An 18,499-nucleotide genomic window follows, 5' to 3' on the forward strand; every position below is an offset into this window, starting at 1 on the left:
GGATCTTTGTCAGGTTCAATATCGAAATATGACATATCGAGGGATACTTACTTTCGTGRTGGTCTGTCTCCATAAGGCCCACTTCTATTTCTTTCAGGGATGTAGTGGTAGATAACTGGTGGGTAAACACAGTGCCTAAAAATAGGTGTAAACCCTAATTCAATACATTTATTTTATTGGGTGCAATTCGTGGTCAAATCATATGGTTCACTGCAGAAGAAGGACTCTGTCAAAGTTGGGAGATAGACCATGTACTCAGCATTTGAAAGGTGCACTGAGTTTACCCGAGTTTACCCTCCAGCTCAACACTGATTCCACTCCATATCAGGTTGTTGTGGGAGACTTAAGTTCACTAACAGAAACTGACCCCCATGTGTTTCTCTCATGAGTAAACAACCCAACAACCCCTTATTAATCTCCAAATAAACAATGGGCTACTTAAAGTAAGGGATGAATTGACRTCACCGTGACGTCTGATCTAGATCGATACAATGCATAGCATTTGACCCAGACAACAGGCATAAGGAGTCCTGTGTTGCTGTCTCTAAGGAGTAGCTAGGTCAGTAGCTGCTGGCCTGGTCTGGCTGGAGAAACACGGTGCATCCCTTTACTATGACATAATCAGTTAGACTATGTCCTTATACCAAAGACTATTAACGGRAGGGAGTTTTGACATAAATGGGCTAGAATTTGCATGTGGTGCATTAAGTTGTGACGGGATACATGAATGAATTCTGTGTCACAATCAWATCATCTGTATGTCTTGTATATAAAATGTGAGGCCTTATACTGTAACYGTATGCATTATGTGTCATGCCCATGGCCTATGTCCTAGATTTCTGTATTAAATGGACATAAATGGGTTGGAATTTGCATGCTGTGAATAGTGCCCAGGTAGCCCAATGGGATCCAATGGTTATGAATTCCATTACCATAGCATTAGTTTTCTCCACATACTTTCTTACGTGCTACTGTATATGAATTCAGTTTGATAGTGAGAAACAAGGCTGTATCTTTGAAGCGCCATTTATGTCGTGTGAAATTCGGTTAGTTCTCTTGCCTGTGAGCCCAAGTGGAGAGTACATGTAATAATATCGCCCTCCTTTGGTTAMAAATGAGAATACAATATTTCAGTTACACAATTTGAAAAATTAGAAACTCTTTGTCTTTCACTGAACACAGTGGCTGTCTGATGATGCGGTAAAATGTGAAGACCACAGAAACAAAGGCAGATATAAGATTGGTAACAATACAATTTATTTATGAAAAAAAATTGCCTCAAAATAAACTACAGCAGATAAACAAAATATAGAAATATAAATACTTTCATAGCAGGTATATATATTTTCCACAGGTTCTTTCCAAGGCATTGAAGCTTTGCACTATTAAGTAATATATTGAGGTGTCCACCCRAAACATAGGGAGCAATTTTGCATATTTCATTTTATTCTAAATAAGCAAAATAGCAATCAAGTAAGTATGATAAAGAAAATGTCAAGATTATATTTCTTGCTTTTTATATGCCCTTATTTATTGGCTTGATCCTTTGAAATAATACATGTAATAAGTTAGCTACTTCCTTGACACCAGTCTCATGCTCTTGCTAAAACTCTTGAAGCTACTGAAGGTTTGGATTTAGGCAACTTAAAATAACGTCACAACAACAACGTTGAATAAATGTCTAGTGAGGATTCCTGTCTGTGTTTTACTGGGTTGTGTTCATTCGGCACCAAACGGAAGAAGAAGAAAAAAACAACACAGAGGGACTAACTGGACTTGTCCAATAAGAAACACTCAATATCATTTTCTGTTGCAAAACATTTTAAAAAGTGTTGTGCCCTAATGAACAGGACCCTGATTTATCTTCTCTCATTCTTTCTCTTCCTGTTCTTCCTGGTTTTGAGGTCAGCCGACCTACGGAAAACGCTCAGTAGTCATCCCCGCGGCTCACCACTTCCTTACAGGTGGGCCTGAGCAGGATGGTGTGTTCGTACTGAGCGGTGTAGGAGCCCTTTGTGTCGCAGAGCGGCGGGTACGGGTCTATGATGCCCAGGTCACACAGGTTCTTCAGGGCCATCAAGTACTTGCTCTCTCCCTGCCGGTCCAACCAGCGGCGGCAGAACGCCAACGTYCCGAAGTTCTCATTGATCACGTTTAGCAGATGCTTGGCCCTGGGAAGTCTTGACGCAGAACAGGGAGAGAGAACACACAGGAAAGGCGTGACAGTAACTCTTCAGCAGCGCTTGAAGTGGAATGAAAAAGATGCCAGTACTCATTTTAATTTAGTACCGGTGTTCATACTTTAGAGTGAATATTCCGGTACTCAAGCAGTAGAAAATGTGAGGCGTGCACCAACGCCCTTCAGTGATAAGTATGGTTTTTGAAATAACAGGTCAGTACAGTCCTAACACCCTGACTACACCGGGCCACGTTGTGTGCGTGAGTGTTGCAAAAATAAATGTACACATACATGTTCGTCAAATCATTTCATCTACACTACTCGCACATGTCAATGAGCTTATGCTATGACAAACGYTAAAATAGAACTTGGTTCTATTTGAGACCACTCTCAGCGGGGATGATACAAGCCGGAAACATCTGGCTTTTAGGGATACAGTATCTTCAACCTAGCTTTCTTTATCCCTGAAAACTGGACGTGGGTACCCCGTTCAGGCGTTCTTTTTATGCCTGCTACGTTAGGTTAATTTGAGACGCTTGACGCGCTGCAAGTCCTGCCACTCCCATCTCCTTATTGGTTTTCACGAAGATACAACCTCGCGTGTTTGCTTGAAAGACGAACGAGGAGATATTCRTCAAAGATAACTAAAAACTAACTAGGTTTCCTTTTTTTATTGATGGAATAATCTTTGGGAAAAGAGAAACACACGATTTTTGTATGATCCKGGTCAAAATTCGACAAAGAACCAGATAAAAAGGGGAACATGTGCATGATCAGGTAAAATAACAACCCAATGTTCATCTGCCAGGACAAACTGCTAGCAACAGCTATCTACCTAAATGTCCAGGAATGTTYCATGTGTGTTTCGACCTGTCCCYAAATGAATACAGTTGGTTCACAGTTGGTTTTGGTATTTTAACCTGAGTGTCAAGATCATGTCTGGTGGGGATAAACAAAATCAACACACGCTCAGGGCCGGTGTAGTCATAGTGTAAGAATAATTCACGAATCTTTATCGCATAATGAGTAGTTATTTGGGAAGCGAGATCATTTGTAAAGCTGTCATTCTGCACAGTGACAATGCCCTTGAGTGCCATGAGTGTCTCTGATGTCTTTAACAGAGTCAAGACCAAATTAMATMTACAGAGTATACAAAACATTAGGAACACCTTCCTAATATTAAGYKGCACCCCCTTTTSCCCTCAAAACAGCCTCAATTCATCGGGGCATGGACTCTACAAGGTGTCGAAAGCGTTCCACAGGGATGCCGGCCCATGTTGACTCCAATGCTTTCTACATTTGTGTCAAGTTGGCTAAATGTCCTTTGGGTGGTGGACCATTCTTGATACACATGGGAAACTGTTAAGTGTGAAAAACCCAGCAGCGTTGCAGTTCTTAACGCTCAAACTGGTGCGCCTGGCACCTACTACCATAACCTGTTCAAAGGCACTTAAATGTTTTGTCTTGCCCATTCACCCTCTGAATGGCACGGATACACAATCCATGTCTCAAGGATTGTGTATACCTGTCTCCTCCCCTTCATCTACACTGATTGAAGTGGATTTAACAGGTGACATCAATAAGGGATAGCTTTCACCTGGTCAGTCTATGCCATGGAAAGAGCAGGTGTTCCTAATGTTTTGTACACTCAGTGTAGCATTCTACTYAGCATTGATGTTCCGTATCATCAATCAGCATTAAAATCAGGTGAGGCTCTCACTCAGCGAGCTCCGACCGAACCGAGCGACCAACCTTATTGGCACGTGTCCAACATTGAAGTTCTTCATGTAATGCGAGCACTCCATGTCATCGTGAACCGCTCCCCTCCCTGTGCTGCCAAATGTCTCGATTGCATACACCTCACCTTCCTGTGGAGCATAAGGGTAGAAGAGGACACAGAAAACTCAGCAGATCCTAGAAACAACTGCTTGACCGTAATCCATCTGCAATTTACACAAGACCAAAGTTCTTCAAACCGAAAGCCACTACTGGCAATTGGGAACCAGTCACAAGAACCAGGGAGAGACGTCATTGACAACCTTCTGCTAACGAAAGTAGATCTTTAGAGATTATTTTTTTTTTTTTTACAAGACAAATCATGATGAGCTAACATTTTTGTCAATGTCCTTACAGTTACTCCATCATCTCTTATAGTGTTCTCACACACACAATCTGGGTGTGATCTATTGAGAGGTCTTTATAAACAACACACACACAACACACACACACACACACACACACACACACACACACACACACACACACACACACACACACACACACACACACACACACACACACACACACACACACACACACACACACACACACTACTCCCTCGTTCCCCGCTCACACACACAGAGCTCATCAGCTCTCTATCAGGTCATTGTGGTTGTTCAAGGCCCTGTGGTATTAGCTGATAACATTGCGACACCCTCCCTCCCTCTCTGTCTGCTCAGATAATCACTCAAAATGAGAGCAGCCCCGTGGCACGCCCCGCCGACACCAATACACTCCACATAGAGAGAGACAAGCACACACACCACCAGCAAGCACACCACACACACACCACACACCCTCACACAAAGAGGGTAATGGCCCTAACGCACCAACACTCACTCCGGCTAAAAATATAACCCTCAAACATGCCACATCAGCAACTCCTTGCCTCTCTCCCTGGCTTCGTTGGAAACATCAGCATAACGCACCACTCAGCAGCTTGCCAATTATAAAGGTTCAATTCTGTCCAAACTGAGTTAAGCATTGCAGCTGTCTGGGCGGGGGGGACGACGACACTAGCCTAGATTTTGGACCCTAGGCTAGTGAACCTCAACCACACCCAACATTTCCATCCTCAATCTACTCGTTCACGATCTGTTTGTGCATTCCTGCCAACAATGACCACGGGAATACTAGACAGCACAAACAGACCTGGGACCAAGGTACCTTTCCTGGGGCAGGTATCTATGCAGTATCTAGGCGATATCTTCTCCTTTAGTGAGGGAAATGGTCATTAATTGACTTTGGTGGTGTGAAAACGCAATGTGCTTCGAGATGCAATAAGGAGTTTCAACAAGTGGCGCTACTCACTACTTGATGCTCCTGGCTGGTAATGTGATTAAAGGTGTAAATAAAGCCCGAAGAGGGTGCCTAAGGAGGTGTTGGAGTGTCGTGTGTGTGTGTGTGTGTGTGTGTGTGTGTGTGTGTGTGTGTGTGTGTGAGAGAGAGAGAGAGATGTGAATCCGAGCTCATCTCGACACTGTGTTGTAACTCTACATAGTCTAGAGATGTTCTTTCAATAACACTTAATCAAGGGTTTTAATTATATGCTACATTTTTAAAAGATAGACATTCTGAACTGATCAAACTCGCAAGAGAGGAGATGTGTACCTTGAGTTTGTTGTTGCAAACATGGCAGGGAAAAAAGAAGAAGTTTTGACTAAATTGTACCTGAAGCAACATCTCAAAAAACCTGTTCAAATGAATAAGAGGTGAGTCCAGTCCCTGGACCTCTTATCCAGTCCCGGGATGTTTTTACATTTGGTGGCAGCAGAGGAATTTGAACCCACGCCTCTGAAAAGACTGGAGCCTGTTTGATTCAATTGTACTGAAGTATCTGAGAGGTTACCTCCATCCTGGTAGCTTCTCCTCCCTTGACGATGGGGACAGTCTTGCCTGCGTGTATCCTGTACTGTCCGATGGAGTGGCCATTGAGGTTCCTGATTGGCTTTACTACATAGGAAAAAAAATAATATATATATATATATATATATATATAGAGAGAGAGATTTTTTTAAAGCAATAATTTATCTAGATGTATTAATATATCTGCAGTATATCTGTCATTGTAATTTCCCACATCAAACCAGCAAACATAAAGAGGCAAACAGTTTCCTGTATAAACAAACCAACAAACAGAGAGACAGACAGACAGACAGACAGACAGACAGACAGACAGACAGACAGACAGACAGACAGACAGACAGACAGACAGACAGACAGACAGACAGACAGACAGACAGAGAGACAGAGAGACAGACAGACAGAAGGAGCCTGATACCTTGGTATGTTTTCCCATCTATCTCCACCTCATAAGACTCCATGACCTCCTGGATGGTTTCACCCACGTCACATAGGCGCACATCTATCCCTGCGCACTGGGGGAAATGCTTTCAACTTAAACAAGCTCTCTCCACAGGGATCACAAACGGACAAGAGTCGACGTGTACACAAGCATTCATCAACCATCTCTGCAGAGCTCATGATCAGACGAGCAACGAGTGAGAGTTACGTCACATATCCTCTTATGTTAGCTAGTATCCGAGATACGGTCATTTAGCAGAAGCTTTTATCCATGCGGCTTACAGACATGTCGACATCAACAGTGACAGATACAGTATATTCAGTATTTGYGGCCCATGTGGGAATCAAACYCACATAGTGTTGCCAGCATCACGCTCTAACCCACTGAGCCATTGGAACCAAAGTCACAGAGGAATGGGTTGAGTTACCTTGATGCCTGTGTTGGTAGCATCTCTCACAGCCTCCAGTAGTCTGTCATACTTWGGGTTGAAGGTCACGGTGAAGGCACAGTCAATGATTCGACCTAAAACACCAACAACATGAACATAATGACATGAGGAGGTAATGCTTTTTTCTGACGGCTTGTTTCAGCTGGTATTGTGATTTTCAAGGAGTGTAATTACTAGCTAATTATCATGCAACTACAGTGCCATTTTACCATTTTAGATTTAAACAAGTATATCAGGTAAGGCAAAGGGGTAAAAGAGGTAAAAGAGGGATCCTCAATCCTGCTTTTGGAGAGACTGCAGTACTCCAGGTTTTTGTACCAGCTCAGCAGTGGAACGAACACCCGATTCAGCAAATCAAGGTGTTGAAGATMAGTTGATTATTTGAATCAGATGTGATGGGATTAAATTGCTGGAACAAAAACCTGCAGTATTGCAGAGGGACTATTATTGCTTCAAAATGCAAGTGCAACCAGATATAGACATTAGGCCGGGTATCTGTAAAGCACTTGACAACTGCTGATGCAATTTTACCTCAACTAACCGGTGCCCCCGCACATTGACTCTGTACTGGTACCCCCTGTATATAGCCTTGCTTGTTATTTTACTGCTGCAGTTTAATTATTTGTTACTTTAATTTTCTATTTTCAACTTTTTACTTATCCATTTTTTACTTAACAATTATTTTAAAAAATTATCTTAGCACGCTTGGTTAAGGGCTCATAAGTAAGCRTTTCACCGAAAGGTCTAAACCTGTTGTATTTGGCGYATGTGACAAATAACATTTGATTTGAAACAAGTTTTCTAAAAACATTTTATTGAGAGATTGATCGAACTCAGTGCTAGTGCTGACCTTTTAAATGTGTGACAAAGTGTATTTATATAAATAACTGTGATTGATTGATTGATTGAAGTAACACAAAACAAAACTACAGACTGAACAGAAACTGAGTGTTGACTGACCGTTGATGTGCGTGCCAAAGTCTATCTTGCAGACGTCGTCGTACTGCAGTACTGTGGGGTCTCCAGCGTTGGGTGTGTAGTGGGCAGCGACGTGGTTGATGGAGCAGCCAGTGGGGAATGCCAGGCCAGCCTTCAGACCATTCTCCTTGATTAGCTTCCTACTACAGCCCTCCAACCGCTCACTGTTGACACAAGAGGTCAGGTTTAACATGCCACAACAAAAGAAACACCAACATAAAGTGTTGGGCCAYCACGAGCCAGAACAACTTCAATGCACTTTGCCATATATTCTACAAGTGTCGACACCACTGTTCCACGAGCAATTCCATCATTTGGTGTTTTGTTGATGGTGGTGGAGAACTGTCTCTGGCACCGCTCCGGAATCTCTCATAAGTGTTCAATTGGGTTACGATCTGGTGACTGAGACGGCCATGGCATATGGTTCACATAGTATTCATGCTCATCAAACCTTAAAGTGACCACTAGTGCCCTGTGGATGGGGGAATTGTTATCCTACGGGGGCATAGCCATGGTAGCCAAAATAATGGCCTGCCCAGCATTTTTATACATGACCCTAAGCATGATGGAACGTTAATTGCTTAATTCGCTCAGGAACCACACCTGTGTGGAATCACCTGCATTCAATATMATTTGTATCCCTCATTTCCTCAAGTGTCTCCATTATTTTGTATTTTTTAGGTTAACCGTACAATTGAATAAAGTCTCACTTATAGAGCAGTCYGCCAACCGCTCACTGACAGACAGGGGCCACGGCGGACATGGACAGGTGTCACATTCAGGATATTTTCCCTTCAGCAACACAGGTTAACCATGCAGGTTAATAAAGTCTCACTCAATGATCTTCAATGCTGCTCCTGTGGCACTCTAGAACCAGCTCAGCAGTGAAACACCTGATTCAGCTCATCAAGGTGTTAAAGATCCGTTGGTTAATGAAATCAGGCGTTTCACTGCTGATCGAGGACAAAAACCTACAGTACTGCGACTCTCCAGGTGCAGGAAAATCTAAAATACATCAATCACTCAAAAAATCTAAAATACATCAATAAACAATATGACTGAAGTGAACAACAGCCAAGTACAGCACTTTGAGATATCAGCTGATGTAAGAAGGGCTGTAGAAATATATTTGATTTGATTTGATTAGTATAACGTGACAGTTTGTAAAGTACCAAGGCCTATATGATTTGTGAATGAACCTCACCAGATGTCAATCATGGTCATCCCAGGTTTGATCCAGGTATTGACGTAGTTTCGAACCTGTCTGTGGGCCTCGGCAGCCTGACGGAAGTCATTCCACATCTCCTCGTTAGCCTTGTCTAGGACCCTCTTCTCCTCATGGGTGGTCCTCCACGCTGCACTGCGCCTGGTGGTGAGGAACACACACTCCATGTGCGTTTTCGTATGTGTGTGTGTGTGTGTGTGCGCGCACGCCGGTGTCACATGGAGTCACATGGAGACATACACACACAGACATGTATGAACAGTCACAAATGCACACAGACACACACATACTGTACACACACCCCACAGACAGCACATTCTTTATCGTCTCATTATGCAAATGTTTTCGAATGGGATTATGATTAGGAAATTATGCAGTTTATAATGCAGGTATAGATTAACATACCGGTAGTGTGTGTACATTTTAATGCAGTGTATGCAGCTATAGATGAGTTTGTGTCTAATTCATTATTATATTTGACCTTGATCYAACCAATAAAGTGAATAAAGACAGAATTGCTGTGAATACAATGTTATGTTATGTTGGGTGACTGAGGTACATCCAATATTTTTATTCGGTTTCAGAGTATGAAGTATGATGGACTGTAAACCACAGAGGCCTCGATAAGATCTATGGCCACCACACTGCATAAGGCCAATGCACTTGGTAGAGGTGACATACCCGTCTTTAGATGGGGGATATTCACACTCCTCTCCTTTTGGGAAGTCTCCACTGGGATACAGCTCACAAATAGGGATGGAGGGAGGGTCAGTCTGTCCCTTCACTGTGGCCCAGATAGGAGAGAGAAKGAGAGGAAGGAGGGAGGGGAGGACGAGAAGAAAGGAGGACAGGGGAAGAGAAGTAGAGAGAGGTTAGCCTCTGCAGATGTCCAACCCATTGTTGCTATTAGCAACACATGGTAACATATTGTCACAGCACATGCTACAGCAGGGTTCCCCAATAAGCGGCCCGCAGGTGATTTAATTTGCCCCCCCAAGTTTTCTGCGCAAAAGAAAAAAAATGGAAAAAAAATGTTATTGGACATAAAAGACTGTAAAATCACCAGAAAATGAGCTCAAAGTGATTTTAATTTAGGGAATCTGTTCCCCAATATTTCTACGCATAAATAGAGAGGCATACAGTTAAGGTCGGAAGTTTACATACACCTTAGCCAAATACATTTAAACTCAGTTTTTCACAATTCCTGACATTTAATCCTTGTAAAAATTCCCTGTCTTAGGTCAGTTAGGATCACCACTTTATTTTCAGAATGTGAAATGTCAGAATAATAGTAGAGAATGATTTATTTCAGCTTTTATCACATTCCCAGTGGGTCAGAAGTTTACATACACTCAATTAGTATTTGCTTCATGGTTGGGATGGTGTTCATCGGCTTGCAAGCCTCCCCCTTTTTCCTCCAAACATAACGATGGTTATTATGGCCGATATTTGTCCCCATGTGCAGTTGCAAACCGTAGTCTGGCTTTTTTATGGCGGTTTTGGAGCAGTGGCTTCTTCCTTGCTGAACGGCCTTTCAGGTTATGTCAATATAGGACTCGTTTTACTGTGGATATAGATACTTTTGTACCTGTTTCCTCCAGCATTTTCACAAGGTCCTTTGCCGTTGTTCTGAGATTGATTTGCACTTTTCGCACCAAAGTACGTTCATCTCTAGGAGACAGAACGCGTCTCCTTCCTGAGCGGTATGGCGGCTGCGTGGTCCCATGGCGTTTTTACTTGCGTACTATTGTTTGTACAGATGAACGTGGTACCTTCAGGCGTTTGGAAATTGCTCCCAAGGATGAACCAGACTTGTGGTTTTTTCTGAGGTCTTGGCTGATTTCTTTAGATTTTCCCATGATGTCAAGCAAAGAGGCAGTGAGTTTGAAGGTCGGCCTTGAAATACATCCACAGTTACACCTCCAATTGACTCAAATGATGTTAATTAGCCTATCAGAAGCTTCTAAAGCCATGACATAATTTTCTGGAATTTTCCAAGCTGTTTAAAGGCACAGTCAACTTAGTGTATGTAAACTTCTGACCCACTAGAATTGTGATACAGTGAATTATAAGTGAAATAATCTGTCTGTAAACAATTGTTGAAAAAATGACTTGTGTCATGCACAAAGTAGATGTCCTACCCAACTTGCCAAAACTGTAGTTTGTTAACAAGACATTTGTGGAGTGGTTGAAAAACTAGTTTTAGTGACTCCAACCTAAGTGTAACTTCCGACTTCACCTGTAYCTGATCGTATCCCAATGTAATGCAGGATTGAAATGATTCTGTTTATGTCAAATACTATGTCTGCTTGAGATTCTTGAGGTCAATTTGCAATTATTTATAACTATGTTCCGGCCCCCTGACCATCAGCCGAAGAGGAAAAATCGTCCTAAGGCTGAATGTAATTAGGGATCCCTGTGCTACAGGGAGTATGACAATATATGCTTACAAGGTAGCTACCTAATGTATKATGTTATGTGTATAACATTACAGGTGTACAAACAGTGTTCTGGAGGCAATCTCTTCTCAAGAAACAAACCTCCTCAGGTTAAAAAATGCCAATATGTTTTTTATGCCATCTGTGAGCCATCAAAGGTTGKCCTGTACCCACTGATGTAACAGAAGGAACTCAAACCATGCAGTGGAGGGACAAAATGCCAACATCAATGGCAAGAACAAACTCACCTCCTTTCTTCTTTTTCTTCTTCTTTTTCTTCCTCCCTGCTGAGTTCTCCACATCTTCTCCATCTGTTGAAAACACATGGCATATTCTCTTAACAAACGTGACGTGTTCAGTCACAATTCGCAATGCTTGCGGTTAACTGTTTACACTTAAGAGGTTACGTTAATGCGCCACCACAGCAGGTGCCAACTCATGTCACGTCAAATTCTGAGTTTGTTGGATTAAAGGAGCAAGTCGGGACTTCAAGATCCGCATGAGAATGACGATGACGATGATGATAATGAAGTCAAAGAGGACTTGAGAAGTGGTTCGGTCACAATACCCAGTGCGGTTCTTGCAGTTAATGTAGTTTGTTAATGCACCACACTAAATGACACCCAAGCCCATGTCACATGTTGAGTTTGAGTATGAGAATGATGATAGTGAATGATGATGATGACGAAGTTGAAGTCGTACCATCCACTCCATCGTCCTCTTTCTCTTTGTCCTCCAGCAGAGCTTGCTGCTCCAACTGTTTCGTCACATCACCAACACCTCCTCCGGTATCTCCATCCCCCTCAGCCTCATTTGTCCCTGCTGCAAAGTCATACACACATACACACATGTGCGCACACACACGCACTCCGTGAGTAAATTGTTCATAGTTCTGAGTCATTTTGAGAAAGTGCATCTACTGTGATCAGAACTTGGCAGGAGCCATGCATAATTTCAATCTATACCTTAGGAATCAATATCCCAAGGGCATATGTAGGTACCTTGCAGGATTATGCCATGCCATTTAGCACTTCTGAAACGGGACTACTCTAGTCTATAGAGAAATAGTTAAACATGCTCCAGAAAATAAGATCAAGTCCACATGTGTTTTTACAAGATAAGATAGCCTTTGCTTGTCACATMGTTTTGTCAGCAATTAATGTAATGCRAGAGCATGCTTTATTTTTATCCCTAGTGGAGCTCTTTTATAAGACACGGCAAGTGCTGAAAAGTACTGGAATATCACGGTCATGCACAGACAATTGTTATGGTATCTGCCTACTACTGTTGAAAGCAACATCCTTCAATATTCGAATTTGACAACATTCCATCAAACCAATAGAAGAAGAGACATGTCAAGCCTCGAGAGAGGCATTACCCAGTTTCCAGATGTGCATCTGCCAGTTAGCCCTCATAACGGGACAGGGACCCGGTTTTCACTTACAGGTACGGGACAACTGTGACTTTACTGCTTTTTTACGCTATGGCACAAATGGGAGCCCTCACTAATTGGCTATTTTCAAAACGGCATTTATCCACAATGTCATGCGTCTTACCTGGAGCAGCAGTCTTATTCTTTTTCTTTTTTCTTCTCTTTTTCTTCCCTGATTCCGAGGGCTCCTCGTCCTCTTTCTCTTCGTTCTCGCCGGSGTCCCCATTGAGAACTTCGGGCGCCTCCAGTTCAGACTGCATTGTCTCGAGCTCCGCCATGATCGGCGGCAGGAATGAAGTGACGCATGAACTGCTGGGAGCCTCCAGTGGACAGATTCTGAAACAGTCATCAGCTGCAGCCTGTGGCTGGCTGTGCTCAAGGGAGAGCCTGCCTGCCCCGGCAGAGGCAGCTGAGMCACTAACGAGCTATTAGGCACTTTGTGCAACTTCTTGACCTCAAAAGAGAAAACTAAACCCGTCCTATCTTAATGACAAGATAGGAGTGTAGGCTAGTGCATAAATGCTGTTTGGAGAGTCTGAGTTTGCGATTCTATACTAACTTTGTTGATGTTTGTGTTCCCAACATAGACCCATTTCGAGATATAGTATGAAATKAAATATGACGTATTATCAAAGTCAAATAGATTATCAAATGTACATACACATTATCACTATGACACTAGTCGTTCAAATGAGTAATAAATAAATAATAAAGAGAGCCCTTGATCTAAACTGTATTAAAATGACATAAAATGACAAAGTCTATAAAATGTTATCATCTCTTACTAGCCTACAGCTGGCATGAGACACTTCTGATGTCCTCGATGAGTGGCCCATAAGGGATGCAGGCCAGAATCAAATCACCGCTTTCTTTCTTGAACAATTATCATCCAGATATGTGCTAGCGCGTCCATCTCAAGTTACTGGGCTCTCTCTGTGCACTGGGGACGGGGACCACTTTGTTTCGCATAACTTGTGTTTGCAAGTAATCAAGCGCTCGAGCCACATTCTATTTTTAGAAGAGGAGGGATCCGGTGGTTTGTATTGTCGATGTTATTCTTTCAGATTGTTAACAGGATTTTTATCATTTCTGGTGCGTGAACACATTTATAGACCGCACTGTGCAGTGTATCCAAGCAACACGTTTCCGCAAAATCAAACTAAAAGGATGAAGGTTACATTTACACTAATAGCTAGATGAAAAGGGAGGTTTGTCCAATGTTATTCTGACTGACACCTGCACTCGCTCTTCTTCTACTTGGGTTCAAATGTGTGTATTTGGCACCAGATCTAGACAATATGTTGAGTTTGTAATTGAGTGGAATTATTAATAATGACAGATTTAAGACCCCGACCACTGTATTTCTTTGACCAGATGAGGTAACCAATGGACATTATTATTGTTCTATAATTCTGCAATATTGAGGAAACATGGGATAATTAGGCTAATCATAACTTTACACCTCTCTTGCGAACAGGACACGGATGCAGGAGGYCTTGAGAATGCACGTGAATGGATCATTCCTTTGATTTGGAAAATGAACAGTGGTATAAAGTAGTTCAGTAAAATTACTTTAAAGTACTACTTAATAACCATTTACTGCAGTGGGATAAATCGGGGTCACACAGTGTTTCTTGGTAGTATTAAACAAATCTACTTTGAAACAAAAGTATACACCTCACACACATGGTTATGGGTTTAAAGAAAATAAGTCACCTGTACCATGTCAGATAAAGAGTTGAAATGCATTACATTTTGAGTTTGCATTCCAATATTACACTTTATATACATCACAGAAGACTGAAATATAGCAAAACCGTTTGGTATAGAAACACTGGATTTTTGGCAGGTTTTTGAAATAATGTTTATTAATTATGAAATAATACAAATATGAATAACATTCCACCCATGAGGTAATTTCACTGCAGGAAAGGGCTACATAGTTTTTTGGGTGGGTATCTGTACTTTACTTTATTTTGTATTTCTATTTGGGACAACTTTTACTTTTACTCCACTACATTCCTAAAGACAATAATGTACTTTTTACTCCATAACATTTTCCCTGACACCTAAAAGTACTTGTTGCATTTTGCCCCTTACAAAAAAAGATTGCAGTTTTGAAACTGCAGTAAAAGTGCAGTACCTGCAGTCGACTGTGATATTTTGGATGCAGTAATTACAGAATAACTACAGTGTACTGCAGTTGAAAAAAATGGTGTTATTTTGAACACAGTATTTGCAGCATAYTACCGCTATACTGCACTCAAACTGACTGCAATCTTTTTTCGTAAGGAGAATACAGAGCAGGACAGGTCCAATTCATGCACTTACCAAGAGAACACCCCCTACTACATCTGATCTGGCAGACTCACTAAACGAAAACGCTTTGTTTGTAAATTATGTCAGAATTTTTGAGTGTGCCCCTGGATATCTGTAAATAAAATAAAAACAGAAAATCATGCTGTCTCGTTTGCATAAAATAAGGAATTTGAAATTATTTATACTTTTACTTTTGATACTTAAGAATATTTTAGCAATTACATTTACTGTTGATACTTAATTATATTTAAAACCAAATACTTTTAGAATTTTACTCAAGTAGTATTTTAATGGATTACTTTMAATTTTACTTGAGTCATTTTCTATTAACATATATTTACTTTTAATCAAGTATGRAAATTGGGTAAGCCTACTTTTTCCACCACTGCAAATGYYGGTGCMCTTTTGGCAACAAACAAAGGTATGTCCTTTATCCAAAGTAGGTCTTTATTGGTAACGCATTTAGAGCATTAAGTCTGTGTTTTTTGTTGTTGTTGCTTAGTGGTTAATAATATTATTGTTCTTTTTTTGCATTTCTATATTTTCTATTCTTTTCATTTATTGATAGCCTTTGCACGCACAGCGAGTGTGTTGAGGATAAGGATGAGATATCAAAAGTATTTTAAAACAACAACGATAATGCACACAAAGTGCAAAAAAAAAACTTCATAAGTGATAAACCTCATATCTCCCCGCTGTTAACAGAGTAATGAACATGGGTGGTGGGAAGAATCTGGAGGTCGCCACCATGCAAAACGTGCCAGCCGTGCCAGTGGACTGGCTGGATGACATGAACCCAATGGATGCATACAAGCATGTGGCCCCTCAGTTGTTGAGTAAGTTAGGGGAGTTTGCTTCTACAGTACCAGAGGAGCAAGGAGGTATGTATTCCAGACTGGCTCRTATTCTATTMTATTCAATTCTACTCTATTTWATCTAWTTCTATACCTTTGCCTGCAACACAAGATATCCATATTTCCCATAATTGCTGTTTCAATTACTTTAGTGTGTCAGTGTCTCAATATGTGTGTGACCTTTCACTTCACTCTGAGTTAGGTGGGGCTCTTTCTCATAAAGTATGACTTCATTTAATACAGAAAATTGCAGACGACCAAGCAAGCAGAGAATGGCCTAAACAAACCAYCCATCCTCCGCCCCTATGGAGACGTCAATTTGCCCACACAAGAAACATGGTATAAAGGAGACGGACCCACTGGAAGCCCTCTAGGTTACAGAGAGCTGGTAGTCCCATCCACCAAACTACCAGGTGTGAAACAGGGAAGAGACTCAGGGGGTATGCTAATTTGAAATAGAGCAGACCTAAAACCCTATTAAATTAGTCAAAACATGAACATTTTACATCTGGCTAGAAATTAATAAGGAAATGATCTAAACAAAGACAAATGTTCTCATGTGTGCTACCTATATCCCCCCAATAGAATCCCCATACTTTAACGATGACGACAGCTTCTCTATACTATAGGGGAGATCAACAATTTCCAGGCCCAGGGACATGTACTAGTCTGTGGCAATCTACATGCCAGAACTGGACAATAACCTGACACCCTCAGCACACAGGGGGACAAACACCTACCTGGAGGTGTCAGCATTTCCTCCCCCATATGCCCCCCTAGACACAACTATGACAACATAACCAAAAAAATGGGTCACAACTCCTGCAGCTCTGCCGGACGCTGGGTATGTACATAGTCAATGGTAGGCTTCGAGGGGACTCCTCATCTCTTGGCAGTAGTACTGTGGACTACTTTATCACTGACCTCAACCCAGAGTCTCTTAGAGTGTTCACAGTCAGTCCACTGACACCCCTATCAGATCACAGCAAAATCACACTCTACTTGAACAGTGCTATGCTCAATCATGAGACATCAAAGCCAAAGGAACTCAATAATATTAAGAAATGCAATAGATGGAAGGAAAGTAGTGTGGAAATTTACTAAAAAACAATTGGGCAACAACAAATTCAGTCCCTTCTAGACAATTTCCTGGACAAAATGTTTCACTGTAATAGTGAAGGTGTAAACTTAGCAGTAGAAAACCTAAACAGTATATTTGACCTCTCAGCTTCACTATCAAATCTAAAGAAATGTAAAGCAGACAACCTAAGAAAATTAACAACAATGACAAATGGTTTGATGAAGAATGAAAAAACCTAAGAAAGAAATTGAGAAACCTATCCAACCAAAAACATAGAGACCCAGAAAACCTGAGCCTGCGGCTTCACTATGGTGAATCACTAAAACAATACAGAAATACACTACGGAAAAAGACGGAACAGCACGTCAGAAATCAGCTCAATGTAATTGAAGAATCCATAGAATCCAACCACTTCTGGGAAAATTGGAAAACTCTAAACAAACAACAACACAAAGAGTTATATTTTTGTCTCTTTAATAAAGGACAAACAGCACAAATATATACATGATCAAATACAAATCTTAGTATCAACTATTAAAGACTACCAGAACACACTGGTTTCTCCAATTACATTGAATGAACTACAGGACAAAATACAAACCGTCCAACCCAAAAAGGCCTGTGGGGTTGATGGTATCCTAAATGAAATAATAAAATATACAGACCACAAATTTCAATTGGCTATACTTAAACTCTTTAACATAATCCTCAGCTCCTGTATATTCCCCAATATTTAGAACCAAGGACTGATCACCCCAATCCACAAAAGTGGAGACTTATTTGACTCCAATAACTCCCAGGGGATATACACATATAACAGCAACCTTGGGAAAATCCTCTGCATTATCATTAACAGCAGACTCATACATTTCCTCTGTGAAAACAATGTACTGAGCAAATATCAAATTGGCTTTTTACCAAATTACCGTCGACAGACCACGTATTCACCATGCACACCCTAATTGACAAACAAACAAACCAAAACAAAGGCAAAGTCTTCTCATGCTTTGTTTATTTCAAAAAAGCTGCTATACAAATTGATGGAAAGTGGTGTTTGCGGAATACATATGACATTATAACGCAAACAACCATTGTGCGGTTAAAATTGACAAAAACACAGACCTTTCTTCCACAGGGCCGGGGGGTGAGACAGAAATGCAGCTTAAGCCCCACCCTATTCAACATATATATCAACGAATTGGCGAGGGCACAAGAACAGTCTGCATCACCTGGCCTCACCCTACTAGAATCTGAAGTCAAATGTCTACTGTTTGCTGATGATATGGTGCTTCTGTCCCCAACCAAGGAGGGCCTACAGCAGCACCTAGATCTTCTGCACAGATTCTGTCAGACCTGGGCCCTGACCGTAAAACTCAGTAAGACAAAAATAATGGTGTTCCAAAAAAGGCCCAGTTGCCAGGACCACGAATACAAATTCCATATAGACACCGTTGCCCTAGA

The 18,499-nt window shown here is 41.4% G+C and overlaps 1 protein-coding gene across 1 annotated transcript; it reads right to left on the minus strand.

The window, feature by feature from the left end:
- Nucleotides 1-1,235: 1,235 nt before the first annotated feature.
- On the minus strand, nt 1,236-13,138 carry LOC111952784 (methionine aminopeptidase 2). The gene is made up of 11 exons (XM_023971691.2): nt 12,909-13,138; nt 12,055-12,174; nt 11,601-11,663; nt 9,596-9,698; nt 8,894-9,055; nt 7,672-7,853; nt 6,691-6,785; nt 6,240-6,336; nt 5,808-5,911; nt 3,932-4,047; nt 1,236-2,180 (listed from the first exon to the last, which is right to left on the minus strand). The coding sequence occupies exons 1-11, from the start codon at nt 13,060-13,062 to the stop codon at nt 1,928-1,930; spliced, it is 1,449 nt and encodes a 482-aa protein (XP_023827459.1). The 5' UTR covers nt 13,063-13,138; the 3' UTR covers nt 1,236-1,927.
- Nucleotides 13,139-18,499: the final 5,361 nt, after the last annotated feature.

The sequence above is a fragment of the Salvelinus sp. IW2-2015 genome, linkage group LG26, assembly GCF_002910315.2.
Source record: "Salvelinus sp. IW2-2015 linkage group LG26, ASM291031v2, whole genome shotgun sequence".
In the NCBI taxonomy this organism is placed as follows: domain Eukaryota; kingdom Metazoa; phylum Chordata; class Actinopteri; order Salmoniformes; family Salmonidae; genus Salvelinus; species Salvelinus sp. IW2-2015.